This window comes from Argiope bruennichi, chromosome 3, assembly GCF_947563725.1.
Source record: "Argiope bruennichi chromosome 3, qqArgBrue1.1, whole genome shotgun sequence".
NCBI classification, from domain to species: Eukaryota; Metazoa; Arthropoda; class Arachnida; order Araneae; family Araneidae; genus Argiope; species Argiope bruennichi.
In genome coordinates, this window is record NC_079153.1 from 41,333,445 (window position 1) to 41,358,074 (window position 24,630).

At 25.8% G+C, this 24,630-nt stretch overlaps 2 protein-coding genes across 2 annotated transcripts; one reads left to right on the top strand and one right to left on the bottom strand.

Annotated features, from left to right (window-relative positions):
- Positions 1-1,652: 1,652 nt before the first annotated feature.
- Positions 1,653-10,197, bottom strand: LOC129964083 (eukaryotic translation initiation factor 1A, X-chromosomal-like). The gene is made up of 6 exons (XM_056078763.1): positions 10,044-10,197; positions 6,489-6,572; positions 5,579-5,682; positions 4,427-4,559; positions 2,886-2,980; positions 1,653-1,869 (listed from the first exon to the last, which is right to left on the bottom strand). The coding sequence occupies exons 1-6, from the start codon at positions 10,057-10,059 to the stop codon at positions 1,864-1,866; spliced, it is 438 nt and encodes a 145-aa protein (XP_055934738.1). The 5' UTR covers positions 10,060-10,197; the 3' UTR covers positions 1,653-1,863.
- A 219-nt stretch (positions 10,198-10,416) lies between these two features.
- Positions 10,417-16,349, top strand: LOC129963698 (superoxide dismutase [Cu-Zn]-like). The gene is made up of 5 exons (XM_056078210.1): positions 10,417-10,635; positions 12,833-12,929; positions 13,821-13,890; positions 15,364-15,481; positions 16,095-16,349. The coding sequence occupies exons 1-5, from the start codon at positions 10,573-10,575 to the stop codon at positions 16,200-16,202; spliced, it is 456 nt and encodes a 151-aa protein (XP_055934185.1). The 5' UTR covers positions 10,417-10,572; the 3' UTR covers positions 16,203-16,349.
- Positions 16,350-24,630: the final 8,281 nt, after the last annotated feature.

The following is a 24,630-nucleotide window of genomic DNA, read 5'->3' on the forward strand; positions in this document are numbered from 1 at the left end:
ATCGTGCTCGTGCTTTAATAATCTAAATATCTCAGTGTACATGACAGTTTTATGAAAAAACATATACCTTTCTCTATATTTATCTATAAATTTATGTATGTAAAATAAACATGCCATGACTACTGTTGTCCCATTTCATGTGTCCATTTATTTACCAAGGAACTCATTTGCAACACAATAGTTTTCAAATGAACATAGGAAGGAATATTATAAAAATTTCATTTTAGTGCTCTAATTTATTTGAACTCTGTTTTAAAAATGAGAAATTATATCGATTGAATTCAGAATTTAGAATGATATGGAACATTTTAAAAGAATTCCTAAAAAAAACAATAAATGGAATTTAAAGATGTCAAATTAATAGCTACAAATCATATTTTTATTAAAACACAAATTTTCAATCATTTAACATATCATAATTATGTATACATGCTTCTAAAATAAACAAAATAATGAGTTTTTAAAAAAAGGTGCTCATTTTAGTGAGCTCAACTTAAAAAAATAATGCAAAAGAAAAACTAAAGAATAAGGATAAAAAATATAAAATATACTTCTTAAAATACGAAAGAATTCTAAAGCAACAGAAGATTTTCCATCCAAACAATTGATTTATTTTTTTTAAAGAGGAGTCAATTATTTGCTTGTTTATTTCAGTTCATGAAATTTTCTTCCTTTGCTTAATAATAATTTAACAATTATTTTTTTAAAAAAATTTTAATAAAAATTCTATTACAATTTACATAATTAACAATTTCATATAATAACAAAATATTTAATGAAAATATCCACAATCAATTATATTTTATACATTATTGAAAATATACTATGTAAGAAAAAAAAATTAATTAATATAAAAAAGGAACACAAGGAAAAGGAAAAATACATTATTTGATTGATTACTGCACCAAAATCGCCACAATTCATGACATTTTTAAAAACTGTAAATATTATGGCCCTAAATTATATTCAACTACTCTTTTTTAATAAAAAGGAAATCAATTGTAAAAAATTTAATAAATATTATTTGAACATTTACTTTGCTACATCTCATTTAGTTCCAATAACTGTGTATACCTTCTTACAAATTTTCGAAATACTCTACTTTAAAAACTGCATCATGTGGGAAAATTAATCATCATAAGAAATAGTTTAAATACATCACTCATTAAACCCATAATTATGTAAAATAAATATGAACTCAATCAACCTAATTTTATTCCTTTAACTTAGGTACTTAAAAATCTATAATTCAGGGGGATTATAATTTTTTTACTTCATTTTTTAAGAAAGGAGGGGGAATACAAAACACAGGTTTATAGTTATTTTTTATTCTTAAAAAATGGGTGTCTTTTAAAATTACTTTTGGTCATTCTATTCTAAAAATATCTGCAAATATTCCATAACAGATATTTACTAGTAAAGGAAAGCCATCATTTATCTTGTTTTAAAGAATATAATAGTTGTGCAAGAGAAAAAATTTCTAAGATTGTAAAACATTTATTATATTTTGAAATTTTATTTAATAGATTGTTAAAAACTACTGACACTTTAATTCAGCAAATTCAATTTTTTTACAACTAATATTAAGATAAATCTAACATTTTTCTAATAAAATTATGTACCTGAAGAATACATGACAGAAATCCAAATAATTAGCCAAAAACTTTCAAACTTTTATTAATAACAGCAACACAGTTAGTTATCTTTGTACAATGAAACAAACTTGAATCAATAAATAAACATTTAAAATTGCCACAACAAAGATAATGAACAAGCCAGGAAAGAGTAAAGCCCTGGATAAAATTCTGACAAAAATCACAAAAAGGGTGTTAGGAAGACAATGCTGCAAGTAAGAATCCAGCTCTAAATCTGAAATTAAAAATTATAAGGCTTGAATACTCACAAAACTTTACAAATATGTAAACTTTAAATATCAAAACAGAATGCTAAGATTTTTTTTTAAAATCTTTAGTCTGCATACTTAATAAGTAAAATTCAAAAAAATATTAGAACAGTGAGTGTTATTATAATGTATTGGAAACTGTGTTAGACTGATTATTGCATATTTTCTTCATTTTTAGTTCAAGTGGAACAATAATGTAAACCCATTCCAGCAAATTTTCCAACCTACTCCCATATAAATTAGCTTTAATCAGATTTCTATTTTAGGTGAAACATCAATGCTTCAAGGTCTGTTAGAAAATGTCATACTTTCCCATTGTACCATAAGCCCTTGATTAATGGCTAATTACATGAGAACAAATAAAGTTAAGCAAAAAACATTACTTTTTTTAAAAAAATATTAATCCATGTACTAATGTTTTTAATCTAAAAAGTAAATTATTTATTTACTATAAATTATAGTAAACAATATATTATTAAATACTTCAAATTATATTTATTTCTCAAAAAATTATTTAATAAACTTGGGAATATAAATTTTGAAAATTGCATCCAAAATGTTCCACAATTTTATTTTCATGTTTTTTTTTTTTTTTTTTAATTCCCTTTAAACAGTTTGACATTTCCGAAAAAGAAAAATTCAACAAAAAAATATAGGTCACAAGTTGTTTAAATTAAACTAACCTGACAAATAAGTTTTCTCTTCTCAAAGAAACTTTTATCAATTAAAGAATAAATGAATTCACTTAATTGGTTTCAAGTTACTTTTATACAGTGTTTTTAGTTTTTTTACATATATAAAAGATTTTTTTTCTATAAAAGATAAGATTGATATATTTTTAAATTTAAATAATGTAATACTAATAATAAATAATAATAAAAAATAAAGCATTATTTGTACGAAGGTGAAAATTAATATTGTTGTTTAAAATTCTTCAGTAAAGTAATTTTTAGTAATACTAAAATTCATAAATAAAACTTACATTTTCAATGTCATCTTCACCTCCAACTTCATCGAACTCAATGATGTTATCATCTTCTTCCTCTTCTCCAAATGTAACAGTGTCATTAATCTTAGCTAAAGAATTTAAGTGAGAAATTAAGTTATGTTTGAAATCCAGTACAAAATACATAGTAAAAATGTAAGATTAAAGCCTATTTTACAACAAGTGCAATCATGTAAATATATCAGAGAAGAATAAAGTATCAGAATATTTTGAAAAAACAGCTAAGTACAAATAAATTAGTGATAAAATATTTTTGAATATTAGTATTTTTTCAAATGTTTGCCACAGTTTTTAGCAAAATCTTTGTCAACAAATCCCATTGAAGATTATAATTATAAAATTAAGCACTTTAAACAGCAAATTTTTAAACATCATTAACTTTGATATGCAGATATATTAATAATTCCTAAATGTAAAAAAGGATCAATTAATAACTGAATATAAAATGAATGATGATAAGTTTAAATATGTTTAGCCAATAAATATATGCTAATCTTTTAAAACTACACTAAATTTGGTAATACAAAAATTCAAATTACTTAGAGATTAATATTATGCAAATGATGCAGAAGAGATAAGATCAGTTTTACATCATGTATCCAATTACTTCGATATAAAACCAAACTTTCTCTCTCACTTTTTCTGTATTAAGGAAAGAAAAAGACTAAAGTATTGTTTTAAATGAAAATTAAACCCTAAAAAAGAAAACATGGAAAAGGTGCAAGCATTTAATAAACTAGTATTATTTAATATGCAAAACATTTATTCCACAGTTTTCTTTTTACATAACTGATATGACATGTTAGGTTTGATCCATTACATTAAAATATAAACTTTTGCTATTCTTTTTCCTCAGATTAGAGTGCAGAAAAGATCAAACACATTAAAACTAACTTGAGCATTTTCAAAAGGCAGCTTGTAAGCGTAGCTCATTTCTAAAATCATTTTCAAAGCTTAATTTTTTAAAAAAATATATAATCATAAATTACATACTAACTATATATATATATATATATATATATATATATATATATATATATATATATATATATATATATATATATATATATATATATATATATGAAATTTATCAATAATCAGACAAGCAGAATAATAATAAAAGAACAAAATAAGAAGTGATTGATGTTACCCTCAATAATTAAAATTTATAATTTTACTTTGGATTAAAATTAAAGAGAAATTTTTTAAAAATCAAACATTATTAACAGAAATTTTTCACTTTAATGTGAAGCAAAAGATGTTAAGTACGGACTGCACATATATTCTCTTTAATAAATTCAGCTCAATTTAAACATACATATGTACTTTTTTTTTTTTTTACTAGGAAATAATATTTAAGAAATTACAACAGCATCTTCTCGCCATCCCTTTTCCAAAATTAATTTTTTGACTACTTATTCACAAATAATAAGCAATATTTATTGAAAATTAAATATAATAATTTAATTTCAAAGAACATATTTATGATACTATGAGCATGTAAGTATTGATCATACCATGTTCTGGAAGTTCTCCATATGCTTTTAGATTACGAGCTTCATCGGGATTGTATTTCAGAATAACATCTGCTTTAGAGTCTTGGAAATCTCTCAAGCCAAGCAGAATTATATCTCCTTGATTGATCCAAACCTTTATTTTGAAAACAAATTTTTTTTTAAAAAAAAATCTCTTGATGTATCTAAAAAAAACTCAAACATTTCCGAAATACAAATATTGAAACAAATCACTAATATTTATAAGTAGTAATATAATAATATGATTTTTTTAACATCACTTATGGATAATAACACTAGCTTGGGTCACACAAGACACTGACAGTTTATACTGAAAACCACTGAATTTCCATTTTATTTCTAATATGACAAGATTAATACCACAAATAATTAAGTAATCTAGACAAAAGCATTTTAGAAAAATTCACTATGCAACCATTTCATTTATTCAGATTTAAATTTAATTAATAGTTTATTTCCTTATTGACAAAATGTGAGGGACATTAAAAATTTCTGAAAAAAAAAAAATTGAATTTTTTTGAAAAAATTATTATATAAAGACTAAAAAAGGCATATTTTTATTAGTAGCATATAAATTTTTCATTGGAATTATTTTTTAGTTTTTAGTTTAAAATCAATTATTATTAATATTACAGAATCTTAAATCATTTTTTTTTTCACAAATTTCAGACCAACCGTTGAGCCAACATTCTTAGAAAACCAAAATTAAATTAAAATAATCAATTAACAGATAAGTTTTCAAAATATTTCAAATATCAATAATTCACCAAAAATTCATAATAATACAAAACTTTGAAGTTCTAGCAAACAAGGAAATGAATAAAATATCCATCAAAATTTCATCTTTATAAATGTGAAGTAAGTCATGTAAAACAAAAGTACATAAAAAAGAATAAAGGGCAAAATCTAATCTCATGTATTTCACACAAGAAAAAAAAATCTTTATATGAATGTTAAAAGGAAAAAAATTACATACTATTATGGTAAATTTTAAAGCAGAAAGAGCATAAAATAAATGCATGGATTCTTAGTAATAACAAAATATATTAAGAATTTTTTTAAAATGGATTTTAAATGGTAGTCACTTTATATACTAGCCTATTTATACTAGTTTAATAATAATAACCAGAATACCTTCTTCCTGAGTTTTCCCCTGATATGGCAAAGTCTCTTTACACCATCAAAACACATTGCTTCCAATCTTCCATTCCCAAGCATTTTCACCACTTGAGCATACACTGCAAAGCAGAAGTAACTTTGTAAAAATTAATTAAAAATCAGATATTAAATGGAAATCGGCTTTGGCATTTTCATTCATTCCACATAAATTATATGCAAATGACAGATATATATATAAATATTTAAATTACAACTACTAATTTGCAATAACCTTAAAAATTGCTTATTAAATAAAAATTTTAATGACGTAAATCTATTTCAATTTTATATGGAGCACAAAATAATTAAACATAAGTAATAATAGCATATTAAAAAAACAATTTTATTGCCAGAGAAACTTAAATGGGTAATTAACAAATGCATTTTATTCAGATATACCCCAGATAACTCTGGTAGATTAGATACCTTAATAAAAGTTTGGGCTTAAGAAAGCATTATTAATTACAAAAGAAAAAAAAAACAGATTTAAAGAAGCTTCATTCTAACTTTTCTTCTTCCCCATCCCGAACAGTTAAGGAGTTAACATTTGCATTTACTGAATAAATATCAATCAGGAATATATATATAATACTAAACAAAAAATAATGAAAATAAAATAAAAAGATGTGATGACAAAAAAATAATAAAGCATTTACAAGTATATTTTTAATTTTTTAAAATTGTATCTTGTTTTAACATAACTGGGAATGCACATTAAAAAGTAACTATTAAAAAAAAAAAAAAAGAGCTCATAATGGTTTAGTTTTGAAATGCTTAAAATTTAGAATGTAAAGTTTTAATAAACATTTCAATACAAATATCTTCTTGGAGTTAAATAACAAAATTAATAAGTAATATGCAGCAAATTCAATTATTAAAACTTTACCTTGTCCATCTTCTCGAAAAACTAATTCACGTTTTTCAGTCTCATTCTCATTCTTACCACGCCTTCTATTTTTTCCTCCCTTTCCTAATTTTCAAATAAAATAAAATATATTAAAGTAAGATCAACTATAAAATTGCCAATGTTAAAAATCCTTAAAAATGTACAATACACTCTTCACAAAATAAAATTGTTAACAAAATTTAAACATTATGCATAAGAATCATTTGTGATGACGGTTTACCAATAACAGACAGACTTCATTTCATCAATAGGCATCGTAACTTTTACATATATTTGTTTAGTCAGTGCAGTCATTAAATATAATATTTGAACAGTTACTAAATTAACAAAAAAGTGGTCTAAAATCGATTAAATCAAATCTTACGACTCTAATTATTCTTTAAAAATTTAATTTTCAAAATTATAAACTTGTCTATGGTCCATTTTTAAATTTCACTTACTTATGCAATTCCAGAGCAAAAAAAGAGGAAATTCAAGCATAAATTAATGTTTAAAGGTTAAATGAAAAAAAATAATGAAAACTATAATTAAACATCTGTAGTTTTTAAAATTTAAAAAAATTAATAGAAAATGTTGAAATATTAATCATTAAAAATGGAAGTCTTGGCAAAAGTGTATGTTTCCTTTAAGTTTCATGCAATTTATCATCTGGGGGGAAGAGCAATTATATCTTGAAATATATCTTTTTAACAAAAAATTACTCAATTATTAGAACTATGAGCTATTAATGTGTTAAAGTAATGACAAAAATAAAAGTTTTTGTTTTTGACAAATCAATGGAAATATTTTGTTTCTTACTGAATTAATCTATTATAATTATTTTAATCAAAATGTGTTTTTAATTCTACTTAAAGATGTACGCACATTCAGGGAGATAATTAAATTAATCAAACAATTATTTCTAGTCATTTTAGTTTCTTTGATTAAAAAGTTTAATAGCAGCAAAAATCGGTTTATTTCAAATTTGATAATTTCCTCCTTTTTATCAAATCTATTACCATAAATATGAAAATTATACTGATAATTCTACATTTAAATCTGAATCGCAATGTAATTTTAAGAGTTCAGGTTGGTTAACCAAGCCAAAAAATTTTCAAGTTAGTCTTTTGTTTAAGGCTATAAATGCCAATTCCATCATTTGAAAAGTCTTTCCCAACAGTATCATTACCTCCATTAATCTTTCTCTCCCCACTTAAACAGTTCATGGTGATAGGAGGAGTTACATGTAAAATGTTCATATTTCAAAGATTTTACTTCTATTATTAACCTGTCATATTTAATCCTGGTATATAAAAATATTTTTTACCAACTTTTATAGTTAAGAAATGAACTTATAATGTTTTTATATTCAAACACCATACAAAAAAATTTTCAGCAAGAGAAATAAAAGAAAAGGAAATTTTTATAAGTAAACTGTTACATAATCAGGAACCAATATCTAAGAGTATATTTTAGACTATGGTTATTTTTACAAGGCATTGCATTTCAAAAGAAAAATATTTTGCAGCAGCCCTTTTCAAAAACTGAGCATTCCTTTATAAAATAGTATGTTATGCAAAAGATTGGAATTATCTTAGTTTTGAATAAGAATTTCCTTTTTAGACAAAGTTATCCAAAATTTAAACTGATAGCTGTCTCCATAACTGTAATTAAAAGTTTATTCAGTACTTGCGTATTAATGCTACTGCAGCTACAGATTTGGTGGTTTTTGCACTAATGCACTAATAAAGAGCAATCCTGTAACATATTAACACCACCACAGCTACAGATTTGGCGGTTTTAGAGATAAATCTGTAGCTGCAGTGGCATTGAATTTTGAATGTGATCGACGGAACTTAAAAACCGCCAAATCTGTAGCTGCAGTGGCATTAATATGTAAGTACCGTTTATTCATTATGACAAAAATACAAACCAATAAATACCAAAAAGTTAATAAGAAATAAAAATCAAAGAAGAGTTCACAGATGTCATCTAATCTTCTGATCATTTTATAGAATACTGAAACTATACATTTTGGCTTTAGAGAAGACAACTTTATATATATATATAAAAAAAGGCAAGATATTTGATAATAGTTAACTCCCTACACTTTGACGGTTTATCCTGAATTTTAAAAAAAGTGTATAGAATTTCAATTACATTTTTTTAATTTTACAAATCAAAAAAGATTAATTTCATTTTAAAAAGTACATAAAAAAATTATAAAAATTAAACAGATTTATTGGCAACTCGAATATGGTTATTCTTAATCAATAACAGAAAAAAAATAATAAGCTTGTTGTCCCCATTCTCATAATTTATTTATTTGGATATAAAAAGAAATAACTCTTCTTTACAATGATTAAAATGCAGAAAAGAAAATCAAATTGGTCATCTTTTGAGTATAAATAGTGCTTTTAAAAATATTTATTCATTTCTACTGAATTGTGTTGTAATTACTACTTTTGGATATTAATACTTCTACTTGCAACACGTCTTAGATTAACTAGAACACTATCCAAGATTTTCTACAATTATGAATTAAATATTGCAAACTATGCTCTTTTTTTTCCTATCAATAAATGATTAAAATGGGGGAGAGGGAGGAGATGAAACATATTAATTCTTTTTGTATACTTTTGAGGAATTCTTTGCTTCAACTTTTAGTATACATGGAAAAATGTCTTCCTACATATTAAATCACATTAATGTAAATATTAATCATATTACTATATTCTCAATGTTAATGTGAATAAATCTGTCTCAAAAAAAAAACGAAATAATAACGCAATGTACTATTGATGCTTCCTTGTCCCTTCTAACTTGTTTTAAAATTTTACTAATAAAATATTACAATATTTTATTTTTATTTCATTTAATTTCTAGATTTTGTTAATAACTAAAATTCTTTTTTATGCAAATTACAGTAACTATAACTTTTTACAAATTTTTCAATCTATTTATTCAATGAATTTTTATTCTCCTTTTTATATTCACTGATTATTAGAATCATTCTGAATATATGGGTAATTCAAAGATTATACACATAAGATAAAATGATACGTGTATTTATTAATTAATTTAAGATCATTTTAACAACTATTATTCAATAAACTATTAAATCAAAAGCAATAATTGTTCGAAAGGATCTTATACTTAATTTACAAGATATATCATATCAAGGGATATACTTTATAGTGTTATAAAATTTATAATATGGATATGATAAAAAAATATTTAAATTTTAGGAAAATAAAATTAAAAAGACTCAAGGATTAATGTATTAAATGAAAAAGAAATAGAATAATAAATTTATCGCAAAATAGTAAGGTAAAAAAAATTGTAGAACAAAGTAAAATTTTACAAACGTCACTTCTGTTTTTAAAAAATAGTTTATATTCAAATATTTAGCTTTAAACACTTTATAAGCTGAACTAATACATACTTAAAATTAAATATAATTCTAATACGAAATCGAAACACGAGAAAATAAATTAAAAACAAAACTGCGCAATATGCTATTACAAAGAACTTGATCTAAACATTTAAAATTACCTTTATTTTTCGGCATTTTTCACAACTGCTATAGAAATATAAAATAAATCTTTGAAACTATATCGGATATACAAATTTTATCAACTTTATACGGCCAAAAAAATTCATCTATGAAGGTAAACTAATGACGAAATTTTGTTTACAAATATGTTGCCAAATTGTATCTGCAAATAAAGCATTTATTTGTTTTGATTCAGCTGGATAATATATAGAAATGAAAATTTTATATTATATTCTTTTTGTTCAGCTATTTCAAAGAAATTTTGCCAGGGTAAAATTTTTTAAATGTATAAATTTCTAATAAGGTGGTAATGGATTTATTTTAAAATTGGGATTTCTATCTGGCAACTTCCTATAATTGTATTTAACTGAATTATCGGGAATTGAATTGATGTAATAGAAGGCGGCAGCAGCAGTAGCATTTTTTGCAGAAACTTCTCCACTTTCGGTATCTTGCCCCAAGTGTATCTGACACTTCATTCCAAATTGTTTCTTCATTGTTTTAATAATATTATTAATTAGTTGAAATATGAAGGCTGTCTGTGTATTAGTTGGCGAAAAAGTGAAAGGCACCATTCACTTTACTCAAAAAGTACGTATTCTTAAATGTTACGCAATACTTTAACAGGAAGTGTATATATATATTTAATATTTTATGAGTGTTAAAATATAAAGCTATCACTCTTCCTTTATTTTCTTTCCTTTTCAGAATTTTGAATCTGAACAATTTTAAAACTTTGAATTTCAGATTAAATACTTATTTTTATGAGGTCTTTAAAAGGTATCTGTGAAAATGAAATCTTCTATTTGTAATATGTATTTAAAATTTATAAGAGATATCCAGACGAACTTTCATAATTGTTTCCTTCCTGTAATTGCATATAAATGTACTGGTAGCGGAAACTGAACTAGCCGGTGCGCGGGGCGTTCGCAACATGCTACATAAGTTGGTTCTTTTTAGAAAGTTTGTTATTGAATTATCTCATTTATCAGGAAATTATCTTATCTAAAAGTTTGAACTAGAAAAAGATTGTTTACAAAACACCGAAGACCTTTAAATGTAGTTAATAAAATAGGTGATATTTTCCTACTAATTGCATTAATACTTTATAATTACTTAAAAACTTAGATGCATAGCATTTTGTATATAAATTATGTGATGAACATACAGTTACTGTTTAAGTGAGAAGCATTAATAGATTAAAACTTTTAAGAGCCCTTAAACAATGTAAATTTCAAGGGCAACTTCACTAATTTCAAAACTGCTTATTTTTTAATTAATTTTAATTTGTTTTGTATTAATAGTTTTAATTAATAAAATTTGATTATTTATATATATATATATAATATTGAAATAAAGCATTTATTACTTCTTTTAAAAAATGAAACATTATTACCACAGCTTAAAAGTACATCAGACAATTTTAAATTGTAAATGCATTTTTTTAAGCATTTTAAAGTAATGTAATATAATACTTTAACAAGTTAATTAGGTTGAAATAACAGTAAATATTTTAATATTTAAGCACTACTTGATTTTAATTTGAATAAGTTTAAATGCATGGACCTTGTAAATGAAATGAAAACTAATAATTATATTACTCCAAAAATGTTACGAAAAAAATTGTACAATCCTTGAACCTACGGCAGTTCTCTATTGAAATGTTTTTTAAAAAGACAGACCATAGTAAAGTATTATCTAGCAAATATTATTTCATTTTAGCATTTTTCAAATAATTGTAAAAATTATGAAAAAAATAGATTTTAATTAGTTGAACTTTAATGCATTAATATTAAACTGTTAATTAGTTTTATATCCTTTTTAATGTAATTTTGAGCTATTGATGTTTTGGAACAAGTGATGAATTGTTTGCAAAAAAATCTACTACAAAATTGCAAAAATAGGGCATAATGTAGGATTAAAAATTATTGTTAATACCATTTACATTTGTTAATAAGATTTCTGCAAGGAATCCTGCAATATACTTCGTACTTCACTATGAAGTGGATTTTTAACTATTATTATATAATTTTATGTTATTGTAATAAAATTGGTAGAAAGAGTTAATGTAATAGTAAAATGTCTTTGTAAATTCAAGTAGCTGTATGTGTTACAATTTGGTAATATCCAGATTTATGGAACTATATCAAATTTATTTGGATATTTTAAGTGCATATTGCATTGTTTTGCACCTCAAATAATCAGCTTTTGTGATTAATTCTTTTCTAAATTTTTAATAGCAATGACATCTAAAAATTGATCTAAATTAAAAAAGATGCAATTAACAATTCTTTACTTAGGTTTAGAAAAATCAATAGGTGTAATAATGCATCATGTATAGGCTGTTGTGGGAAAATTGTTTAATATTATAATCTATTTGAAATAAACATCTAGAGCTGTAAAATTTTTTAAATATCTAGAAGTTTTAACAATCATATTTTTAAATAAAATGATGAAAATATGATCTTATGATATTTGTACCAGAAGTAAAAGGAAGTTTGGATGGTATTTTAATAACAAAACTCTTTAGAATCTTTTATTTGCATCTAATTTAAAATTGAAATTAGCTGTTACTGATGCCATTTAGTTCATGCCTATAATAATTGAGAGATTGTAGAGAAGTGCTCAATTCTTATTTAATAGAAAGTATCAATCATAACTACAAATGTCTTAAAAATATTACTTTTGTTTAAAAGACTAGATTTTAATCATTTTTACAAATAGTTATATGTTAACAATAGTTAACCTGCATAATTTAATTTTTACTGACATAATCTTTCATTTTTAGGATATTACAAGTCCAGTTGTAGTAACTGGAGAAATAAGTCCTCTTAGTAAAGGTCTCCATGGATTTCATATTCATGAATTTGGTGATAATACTAATGGTAATTATTATTCCATAACTTCCTTAATTGTATTTATTCTGTGTCTTAATTTCAAACAGTTCGTAATAATTTTGACTTTTAATTAAGTTACAATATTTTATTCATTTAAACAATTTCATAATGGGTAATTTTAGTGCCTGTAAAGTTATTAAATGTTTTGATAGTGTTATTGATATGGTTGCATGTCTAGTTTAATAAATAATATATTTGTTATTCTGATATAAAGTCTTCAATGTAAATTTTTTTTTTAATTTATGACTAACATTTAAATTAAATCTTTTTTTTTCCTGTATTGCGTATTACTTGAATTTAAACTTATTTAAAAGTAATATTTTATGTAGCTTTTATCAAAATTATACTTATTTACATCAAGGATTTTGCTCATTTTTTTAAAATCATTATAAAAGAAGTAGTAAAAATGTTTTCAAGAGAAGCACTAATTGCATATATTATGTATTTGAAGTAATTTCTATTGCATATTCTTAAACTACTTATTTACAGAATATGTAAATAATAAAATAAATTGCATAGAAGAAACTAATGTATTGATTTCTTGTTAAAACTTCATTTTTAAGCAGATAGGATGTTAATGTTTAAAATTTTCTATATTAGAGTAAAAGCTAAATGTTAGAGGAAATTAGTCACTTTTTACCAGTAGATATACTTCCGAGTTACATAACCTTGAGAATGACATTTAAAATCTTTAAAAAAAAAAAAAAAAAAACTACTTGTCATTATATATAATTTGTATATCCATATATTTTCATTCTCTTTTAAAACATCTTTGCTTAGCGTTCATAATAATATAACATTCAAAGAAAAGTTTAATGGCTGAAAATAATTCATATTAACTTAATACAGAAAGTTTAATCAACCAGTTCTAATTTGCAGGTTGTATAAGTGCTGGTGCTCACTTTAATCCTTTTAGCAAAGAACATGGAGCTCCTGAAGATGAAAACAGGTAATAGTTTCTTTTGTGTGCTACAACTTGTACTTTTTGAAAATAACAAAACAATCATCAAATATATTTTTAGTTCACTCATTATACCATCTTGAAACCTAATACAAACATGATTATTGAAAGAAAAAAATTTACTATCCTTCTAGAATGTAGGTTAAAAGCAGTAAAATAATACTTAAGTGAGATTTAGAGGCTATATAATGAGATTTAGATTAAGTAAGATTTAAAGATTAAATCAAATTTATTGCTTAAATAGGATTTGAAAACATTCGTTATTTAGAATCTGTTTCTAAAACCAAGATTGTCCAGTTAGTGCTTTTCTTTAAATTTATGACTCTTCCTTTGTATATTATTAAACCAATGACCTAATCTATCTTCATAAAAATATTTACATAAATTGTTATTCTAAAAATGCTTAATAAATTTCAAAGCATCTGCTACTTTTACTAATTTTAATTGAGTGTTATTTTATTAATATATTAACTGAATGTTAATTCAAATAACAATAAGTATGAAAGGAACAAATTTGTACTGAAAATTTTCTGGTCCTTTTTCTAAATTAAAAATTTTTTATTGATGGATATCATAGTTTCATATAATTTCTTTAGTTTTTCAAAATATTAAAAATGTTCTTTAAAAACTGCATATTCAAATACTTCTATAAACATTGAAAATTTAGCTATACTTTTATTCTAAAAATATATACATTTATTAAATTTTTAAAATTATACAAGAAAGATTCTTGCCTTTATTTCAAGTTAGTTAAGATGATCTATTGGAGTTAATTTATAAGTTTGTTTATTTAATTTGTGGGTATAATTTAAAAATTTTAATGCTTTATTAAATCTTCTATTAAATGTTTAAGAATCAACAATTTGAATTGTGCTCAAATTCTATACAATGACAGGTTAATCAAAAAGAGTGCAATTTATTTTCATATTTATTTATAGTTGCAATTAAAGAAACATACACATTCATCAAAGCAGAACAGTTATGTTCTGTGTTGAAATGAACAGCTGATCTCTGAAATTATGAATAACAGACTTCCAATTCTGGCATTGAGATTCAAGGGTCTTTACTTGCCCTGCCTCCTCCCGTAAATGGAAAAGTCAGCTTTTCAATGGCTAGAGATCCTGAGGTTCATTGTAAACTTTTGTATCATTCTTGGGCGTTTTAGTTTCATAAACTTACCTTTTCCACTTCACCAACTATGATGAATTTGGCCCTTGCATCATATTTATATTGTTATTGAAAGTTATAAAGAAGTTGTTAATAGTAATTTCTTCAAAGACAAACATGGCAATAACATGAAAGCGACTTTGATGTTTAAATTCTAATTTGAATAAAAGCAATAGTAATTGAATATAACAAAAAAAAATTTTAACATTTATATCATAATATTTATATCAAAATTATAAATGTTTTATTTAAACTATTAAAATCTTGCAAAATATTTAATTTTTATTATTATAGGCATATTGGTGATTTGGGCAATGTTGAAGCTGGAGATGATGAAGTTGCTAAGGTCAACATCACTGATAAGTTGATTTCTCTTTCTGGACCATTATCAATCATAGGTCGATCAGTTGTTGTAAGTTGAATTTCTTCTTTGTCTTGTTTAAGATATCCATATGTTTGCTAATAATTAGCATAGTTTTAAACAAATTATTAAAGTTTTAAAAATTAAATAATTTAAAATATTTGATTAAGAGGTAAATATTGAAAAATGGACTTAGTCCTTCAATTCATCATTCTAGAAATCAATACTGGATTATATTGCAATCTGGGGTAGAATCTATCTTATCTAATAAACTTTCAATGTGCATATAAGAAATAAAATTAAGCTGTTTAAATATTAATTAATAATTAATAGAATTTATTTAAAAGATGATTTTTTTTAACAGCAAGAAGTGCACACAAATTTTTCAATTCTGTAATTCATGCACACTCTTTAGTGTTCAAGATCCTTAACTGTGAATTTCTTATTGACACATGGACAAGCGATCTTTTTTAAATTTGAATCTTAAGGTTTTTCCTTCCTCCAATTCCTTGTCTTTTTTTTTTTTTTTTTTAGTAATTCTAAATTGATGGACGATTATCATTATTAAGTGGATCATCAGTATGAAATAAGTAGAAGTGCATGTTTGTGTTATATATCTTACTTTTGAAAAAATTTTAAAGAAAAAAGTTTTTGTTGTTTTTAGGTACATGCTGATCCTGATGATTTGGGGAAAGGGGGTCATGAATTAAGTAAAACTACTGGAAATGCTGGAGGAAGGTTGGCTTGTGGTGTGATAGGAGTTTGCAAGTAAAGCATTTTGATGTTGTAATGCCATTCCTGCTGCAATTTAAATAAGACCAATGTAAACCTGTATTTGAAATAAATTTAACCAATTGTCATCATTCAGTTAAAAGGTTGTGTAAACGTCTACTTATCAATAAATAATTTCTTTTCAGTATTTAGTTGTTTGTTCTTGTTAAATCAGTTAAACTTATGCTGACTCAAACAGCTAAGTAAATATTGATATACAATTTGAAAATATAGGTTGATATGAATTTAAAAAATTAATGTTTTTGCTTATTGAAGTGTTGACACTCTTTATTTACAATAGAACATTTAAATCAGGTATCTAAAAATGGAACTTTAGAGAAATTCCATCAAAATTCTAGTATATTCAAATGTACAAGACAGACTTAAATTCAGAAAATTATTTCATAATTACAGCTTTTTAAATGCTATATATTTTTCTCCTTCTGTTTGGGGAGAAAAATCAAATTGAATGAATATTGATGGGAAATTATATCTTTTAAGAACTTGTGCATGCATAAAAAAATAATTAAAATCCCATTTATATGTTAAAATTTTGGCAATTAACCTTATACTAGTTGTTAAGTAACTTTGCATTTTTTTTTTTTTTTTTTTTTCTGGAAAAATTAATTTTGCTGAATCAGAAACGTTAACTGAAAAATATTTTTATCCTGTTATTTATCATAATTAGTTAAATAAATGAAAAACATGTGTTTAAATGCAGGTAAATAATGGCAATATTAATAAAATTGTGAGAATATAACATTATAGCTAAAATTATTATTATACTTCTATGTGCAGTTGATACCTCCCAAGATTAAATCATAATATGAAATTAATATTCCATTATCATATTTTCACATTACTATTTCTATAAATGCTTCATAAAAATAAATTATTTTAAAAAATCTAATTTTTGTATATACAGCTTGATCTACTTAAAAGAAAGATCATTTTAATTTGAAACATGCATTTTTTAAAGATTTTATTTTTAAGGCTACAAGATTGCAGAGCAAAGTCTCGAAATGATCTATGTGTGTATGTGCTTCATGCAAGTTAGCATTTTAATTTGTCATTGTATGAAAATATTGAACTACCACAAAATCAATAAAAGATTGTAATATCAAAAAAGTGCTTTATTTTATAAAATTACGCTTAACATGAAATCATAATTGCTTGATTTGTCTTGTATCGTTTTAAAATTTTATTTCCCAGACCATTTTCTTTAAAACATATATTGTACCATCTAAACCCTCATCTTCATTTTTTCCATGTATACAAGAACAGAATATTTACTTAATATGCAAATTATTATAACATAATACAGGAATTTCTTTTCCAGGGTTGTAATGAAGAATCTCTCAAATCTCTGAAAAATCAGATAATGGCAGGGTTTTATTTAGAGAAGTTGCTATGAAAAAAATGTTTGTGACAAGATACTTCTTTTGATACAATGATATTGTGACAAGATTCTTCTTTTCATACAGTGCAAAGACAATTATTTATACTTAAGAGAGTAGAATTTTAAATAAACTCCTAATTTTTTTAATTAGGAAAAATCATAAAAATGACTTTTTAGCACTAGTAAGATTTAATGAAAATATTTATCGAATAACACTTCACTATCAAGGGGAAAAATTTATGATCTTTTTTCTGCCTTGAGAATACACAAAATGAAAACAAAAACCATAGTGTGTGAGCAGGGGTATTTTATCCTATGAGCAAACTTGATGATACCCAGAGGCACCATTGATATAAAAGCACTAAAAAATTGAATGACATTTTTTTTTCATTTTGAAATCATAAGTTTTTTCAATTTTTAACTTTAAAATATTAAAAATAAAAAAAATAGACAACTGTTTTTGAAATTGCATAAATGCGTATGTGTCAAATATACAGAGGCAGGGTATTACAAAAATAGACAGATTCGCATGTAATGGATGTATGCTGACCTAGTCAACAGATCTCAATAACAAATAGCGGCATTCATTAACCCAAAGACACGAATACATAGACAACAAAACACAGCCAAGACGTACACTGCTGCACTTGCAACAGGCTACAAGTGGTAATCGATAGTCAACAACCACAACAGCACACAAAGCATCCAGACAGAACATAGCAGAAACTGAGAATACACGTAGCTATTCTCTAAGGGATGTCCAAACGCCTGCTTTCCCTACTGTCTCCTCGGCGTAGCTATATTCAATGCCGACTTGTTACTATGCAATTGATTACTCAGCACACGACTCGATGCTGTTTTTAATACTCTCCAAAATTCAGTGCACTGTTCAATTCTCAATTCACTAATCGCTTGAGTTCCACTCAATGCTTGTGCTTTGCTGGACTCAACTTTAACTCTACGGCTCACTTCGTCTTGGACTGCTGGCCTTATATAGCTTCTGGAGCAGAGCCCAGAAGATACTCTAACAATCAAGCATAATTCGCTTTTTATCACCAAAATTTGTGGAAGATACTGGTATCATCCATTTTGTTGCCAAACCGGGAGTCATTTATCTGCCATCCGATCAGCATCCAATAATAGCAGTTAATTCCTGCGATGGAATTAACTGCGTTGGGAAACAACATTACAGATTCGCAACAGTATGAGTATTCCGTTTATCTTGTATTCATGAAAATTAATAATATATGCTAGCAAAAATTTAGTTTGCAAAGTATTGTTTTAAAAAGATGCTGATAAACAAAATTGTAAAATGTAAATAAGAGAACAGATTGCAGTTTTTGCATCTCACTTTCTTTACTAGGCAGGTAATTTTGTGATATTATAAGTGCTCTGTTTTTTTGTTACAGTCTGGTGGAGTGTCAGATTACTTTAATCTGGTGTGCTCAGTGTTATTAAGACAGCCCTGTTTCTATGTTCAATGTGCATTTGGCTTTAATATTACGAGAGATCATCTCTTTAAGGGAAGAGAACTGTATTCCATGCCCAAAATGATAGATTTATTAGCTCAACAGCAAAACCCATTTTTTATCTTGGCAACTCAAAGAAATACAAGAGATGGGAAATGCATCAATACATATCCTTAGAGCATATGAAAAATGTTCAATTGGATTCTGGTCCAGAGAAAGTTCTTTCTAATCCATATATGTACTATTCTTCTCATGTAGGTAATTCTTTGCCAATCAAGCTTTTGTGATCTTACGTTATCTGATAGAATGAAAGAGTCCCTTCTGCACCATGATGCAATAGGGACTATGGTGCACGTGTCGTAAGCAAACATGTTGCTATAGGAATTCTATCATCCTAAGAGTCCTTTGAAATAATTAGATAAAAGAAATGTTAATAGAGCCTTTTCGGGCTATTTAAAAGTCACACGCCGAATAAAGATATACCTATTTATACACACATACTTTATGTACCAAAATTGGCTCTTTTATGGTTATAATTGGGATAATTACAAGTTCCCTGTAGTCACTTGATGACACTTTTTTTAGAGTCAGCAAACAAAATCAGTAAAGAATTTAAGCCCATTGGCTTGAACTGACATGTGTGCCTGATTAATTCATTCACTTTGATGACATGATAAGAGAGGTACTCATAATGCTGTACATTTTGTGCCTAACCTCTGTTTTATATCAGCCTTATAAGGAAATATGTCAAGGAGCTCCCGATGACTTCTGGTCTCAAATCAAAATAAATCATTTTTCTGTATTTTACAAAATAGAATTCATTATCACCCACTCATTTTCAATTTGAACTCAAAATTGAAAGTAAGCAGTGTGTTGTAATATTAGACCCTTATATTCATTATGTCTTCATTGAAGCTAATTGGTTGAAAAACTAAATGAAAAATTAAAAAATATCTTTCTTTTTTTTCCATGAAAAGTGGATGTTGGTGTATTTTGCCGTGTTTCTTGATAGAATACCGCTAGTGTACTAAGGCTATATGAAATAAAATATCATGAATTTTGAAAATCAAAATATGATATTGGTAAAGGATTTACGATACTAGAGAAGTTGAAATAGTTCAAAATGGGAGTAGAAAATAATTAATGTGTACTGAAATATCAAAACATCAATTAATACTAGAACATGAAGCATGTCTTATCCCTTTGCTGTGCACTACCCTTTACATTTTAAACTCAAGCAAAAAAAAGGTATAGGTTGTTTGCCATTCGATGGCCATACTTAGAGCATTTCTGATGCTTCGGAAAGATTTAGTTGATCTCTTCAATACATATAATTGCAACTTCATAATTCAATACAATTATATTTAAAATAAAAATAAGTTATTATCCACACAATTATACAAAAATGATCGAGACTGAAAGGATGGAAAACTCCGTGCTGAGTAAAGGTTATCAAAGATACTGATAAAAAAAATAAAAGCAGAAAACTTCAGAGACCCAGAGTAAGGGTAGATCATTTCCAAAAATTCTAGCCCTCACAAACAATGTTCTTTGAAATAAATTAATTTTCAATAAGAAAAAGTTTTTAAAAAAAACAGGAAATGAAAACATAGATGCCATCTTTACGTCATAGCTTCTCGCCACGTAACACGATCGGCGCAGTGTTCCAGCTACCGGAACACCTAATTTTATCCAATGATTATGAATATATATTCCCTATAAAACATTTAAAAATACATAGAATAAATAAGCTATCCAACCAACAAAATGCACTGATTTTTTTACAACCAAAAGAAAATTAACAAAATTCCTTGAAAAATAAGCTTTTTGCATATTCCGCTTTTGCTGAAAATCATGAATGTGCTTGATTTAAACTGTCATCTATTAGTGAAAATGGCGGTTAAAAGGAATTCCTGAACACATTTTTTCCCATTTATAATTGAAATTGACGATTTTAGAAGCAAGCGAAGTTAGATTTTCTATGTAAGGGAACATTGCGCCGCAAAGGATTAGTATAGTTGATAACAAAACTCTCGATACCATTAACGAGGTGATTTCATCAAGGAATGTCTAATCAAAACTGCAGACATTGTTTGTCCCGAAAATGTGAGATCTTTTCAAATAATCTCTTTTTATCGAAATAAAGTAGCGTTAAGATTACTAATTTGGCCAGCATCAAAACAAGCCAGTTATCAAAACAAAAGTATCTAATTCCCAAAGTTTTCTATTTCCTGTGAGCGCATAGAATGTTTAATTTTAATTGTCTTTCTTCGTGCTTGTCATTCGAATTTTAACCTTTTTTTTTTTTTTTTTGAAAGATTATTAAAACTTTACCTATGCATATTGGCACTACTAAAAGAAAAAAATATATTAATGTTTGTGAAATTTCAAGAATAGAATCCCCTTTCAAAAGTTACTACCACAGCAATAGATATTTCTTGTATATCATGGGACAAAATTCTGTAATTAAAAAAAAAAGCAAATAGCCGTTATCACGTCATAAAAAAAAATATAAATTTGCAATTTGTGTTAATTTTCTTAATACGCAAAATGTATTAAAGAAAAAAAATAGAAAAGCGGAGTTACATGGGGGTAACTATTGTTAAATTCGAGTTTTAAATTTATCGCCAGGTGAATTTCTCTGACTGGTTGGTAGCTCTCATTTGCATGACATCCTCGCCGATAACTGAACTAACTGCAATCGAGAGTGAAGAAAACGCTAGTGGAAATATTAATTCCTTTTGGAGTTAGTAATATTTCTTCTAAATTTCAAACTATTATTTTCCGCTTTCGATTACCAGTTGTACGTTCACCATCTATATATTTAAAATTATTGACAACACCAAATAATTATGAATCCCGCCATAACATGTTGCACCGATTTCGTCAAATTTTATTTCATATAAAAGTTATTGTTACCTAGATCCGTCAATAATGATCTTTTTCGTTCAAGAATTGTTCATTTTTAAGAAAAATCTAAAAAACATTACTTCGCTGTACATTTTAAGGGGAGAGAACCTTTACAATGCTCCTCAGTCGCAGTGACTAAATAAAATATCTAATTCTGCGATTTCACAAACTTTTATTTCATATGAAAACTTATGATCTGTCAAGAGTCGTCTGTAGCCTCTACCTTTATTTTCCAGAGATACTGAAAGTTTAATCCGCGGCCCCAATAACAACAACTGGGCCTTTCTTCATCTCTACACTTTCACCACTTCGCAAGCATATCATACCATTCAGAATACTCCGACATTATTGTACAATGATAATTTAAAGTGGTTTTCTCTTTTGTTTTATAAAATATATTTATCTATTCGTCATAACTATATTAATTTGATCATTCAAAGCGACTAGTATTAATGAACTTTGACAAATAGGATCTTATCTATCAGAGGTGATGGATGAGTATTGTTTTAAATTATGCTTACACAATAATGATAGAAAGTTAATTAGCTGTATTTGCAAAGTGAAGAAATTGGTCTAATTTTTCAGAGCTTTGTCAATTTATTTTCCATTACATTTCAAAGTGAGAGAATGGTCATATAGATCATTGATGGCATAATGTTCATTTGAAAAAGAAAAAATTCGAAATTGGTACTATGATCACGGTAGGGAAAGTTTATCTCAGTTTTGGAAAAGTGTTTTTTTTTAAATTTATTCTAAGAGATGGTGTGTGGTGGAGATCAGACGTACATTTATGATATATCTAGGGGTCATTTCATATGAAGCAAAAATTTTCGAAAACATTTGGTGGCTGTGGATAGGAAACTCTACCAAACGTTTTTGTCCATGCAAAATGTACAATGAAATAGTGTTCTTGAAACTTCTTTTGATAATGGAGGATGGATGACAGAAGGCGACCATTGAAAATATATTTAGATGTCAAGATATTTCATATGAAACAAAAATTAAATTGATGATTTGGATTATGTAACTGATTTTTCCGATTTCCTTATTAGTTTAAATTATGGATTCGTTTCAAATCCTTGGATATATCTTTGTAAAGTCTGTACCAAGATAAAGCCTAGATTTCGCATTAGTGATATCATATTTAAAAGTTCCATAAATATATAATATAAAATAAGTTCTTTCTAGTTTTATGCCCTAAATACATATCAAGATATAAAATGGCGCCACAAGATGTAACTTATAGTAATGTAAAAATTTCTCCCTAACAAGTTTTAATTTTGAATAATATCATTTCTTAAAATCTCTATGAGAAACTGTAAAAGAAAAACGGACAAAGGTACAGCCCCACAGAAAACATTTTTGAAAGCGACTTACATTCATTGAGTATATTCTCTTCCATTGTATTCTGTATAGTTTGTATTACTTCCATTGTAAAAAGGTGATTGAACAGTTCTTATACCGTTAATTTCACAAAATTGTAACTTTACTTCTTTATTACTTTCTTATAAGAGAAAATATTGTAATCATCAAAAACAAAAACTTCGAAACCGAAATTTCGAATAATCTCCACATTTTAGAGCTTCATAGGCTCGAAAAACTGGCATTATGTCTGTCTGTCTGTAGCAAAAATAATTCAACGAGTTAGACGAATAAAATTTGGCATATGATCTTCAGAACTAATTTGAAGATTTCTATTAAACTGTGAGTAAAATTCCTTCGAGGAAGCTTGCATCTCCAAATATAAGTTAACACGATAACTACACAATTAAGAGAGCTAGATGGATAAAATTTACCGTACAAATTTAACTTCTAAAACATAGATGTCTTTCAAATGCGGAACCAAATCCGTCAATGATTTGATTTTCTGTGTCGGTCTGTACTTTCACAAGCATGTAAACGCGATAATTCAAAAATGCGGTGACTTATAGATATAAATTTTGGTATGTGATTTGTGATTACATTTGTAGTCTGTGTCAAATTTTGCTTTCAATCCGATAGAAAAAATGCAAAGTCATACATTTGATATTAGGATACTATTAAATTCACACCAGGGATTAATTATCAAAAAATAGTCAAAGATTATATGATAGATTCAGCAAAAACATTAAATACACTAAAAAGGTCAATATTTCGTAACTATTAGGTATTCATAACAAAGATCCACAATTTCATGAAATTAAATACTTGATGAAACAACGAAAATGGCTTGAATTTGAGGGGAAATATAACTTATTGATGGAAATTAAGTAAAAAATTCTTTTCAAAAATTGTCAAAAAATGCAGAAAAAAATTCGTTCGACTATTAAATTGGTGTTATTCAAAAGCAGTGTCTTAAAATTTTGAAGTACTATAAACCATTTTTGCGCGATAAAATTGTGGGAAGTTAACGCGAAAAAAATGCCAATATTTACCTTAATTTTTAATTAAGTAAAATTCTAATTAAAATTTTTTTTAAAAAATGCACAAGGTGTACTTTCTTATTCTCCAAGGCATACATGTGCCAATTTTGATAGCTGTTATGTCACATTATTATTATTAATAGAGATTTTACTTTTATCAACTTTTAACAACGTCATGATGGCACAACTTTGTAATAATAATTGATAACAAATTTTAATATAATTTTGTGTTTTACTTAAATTTATCAG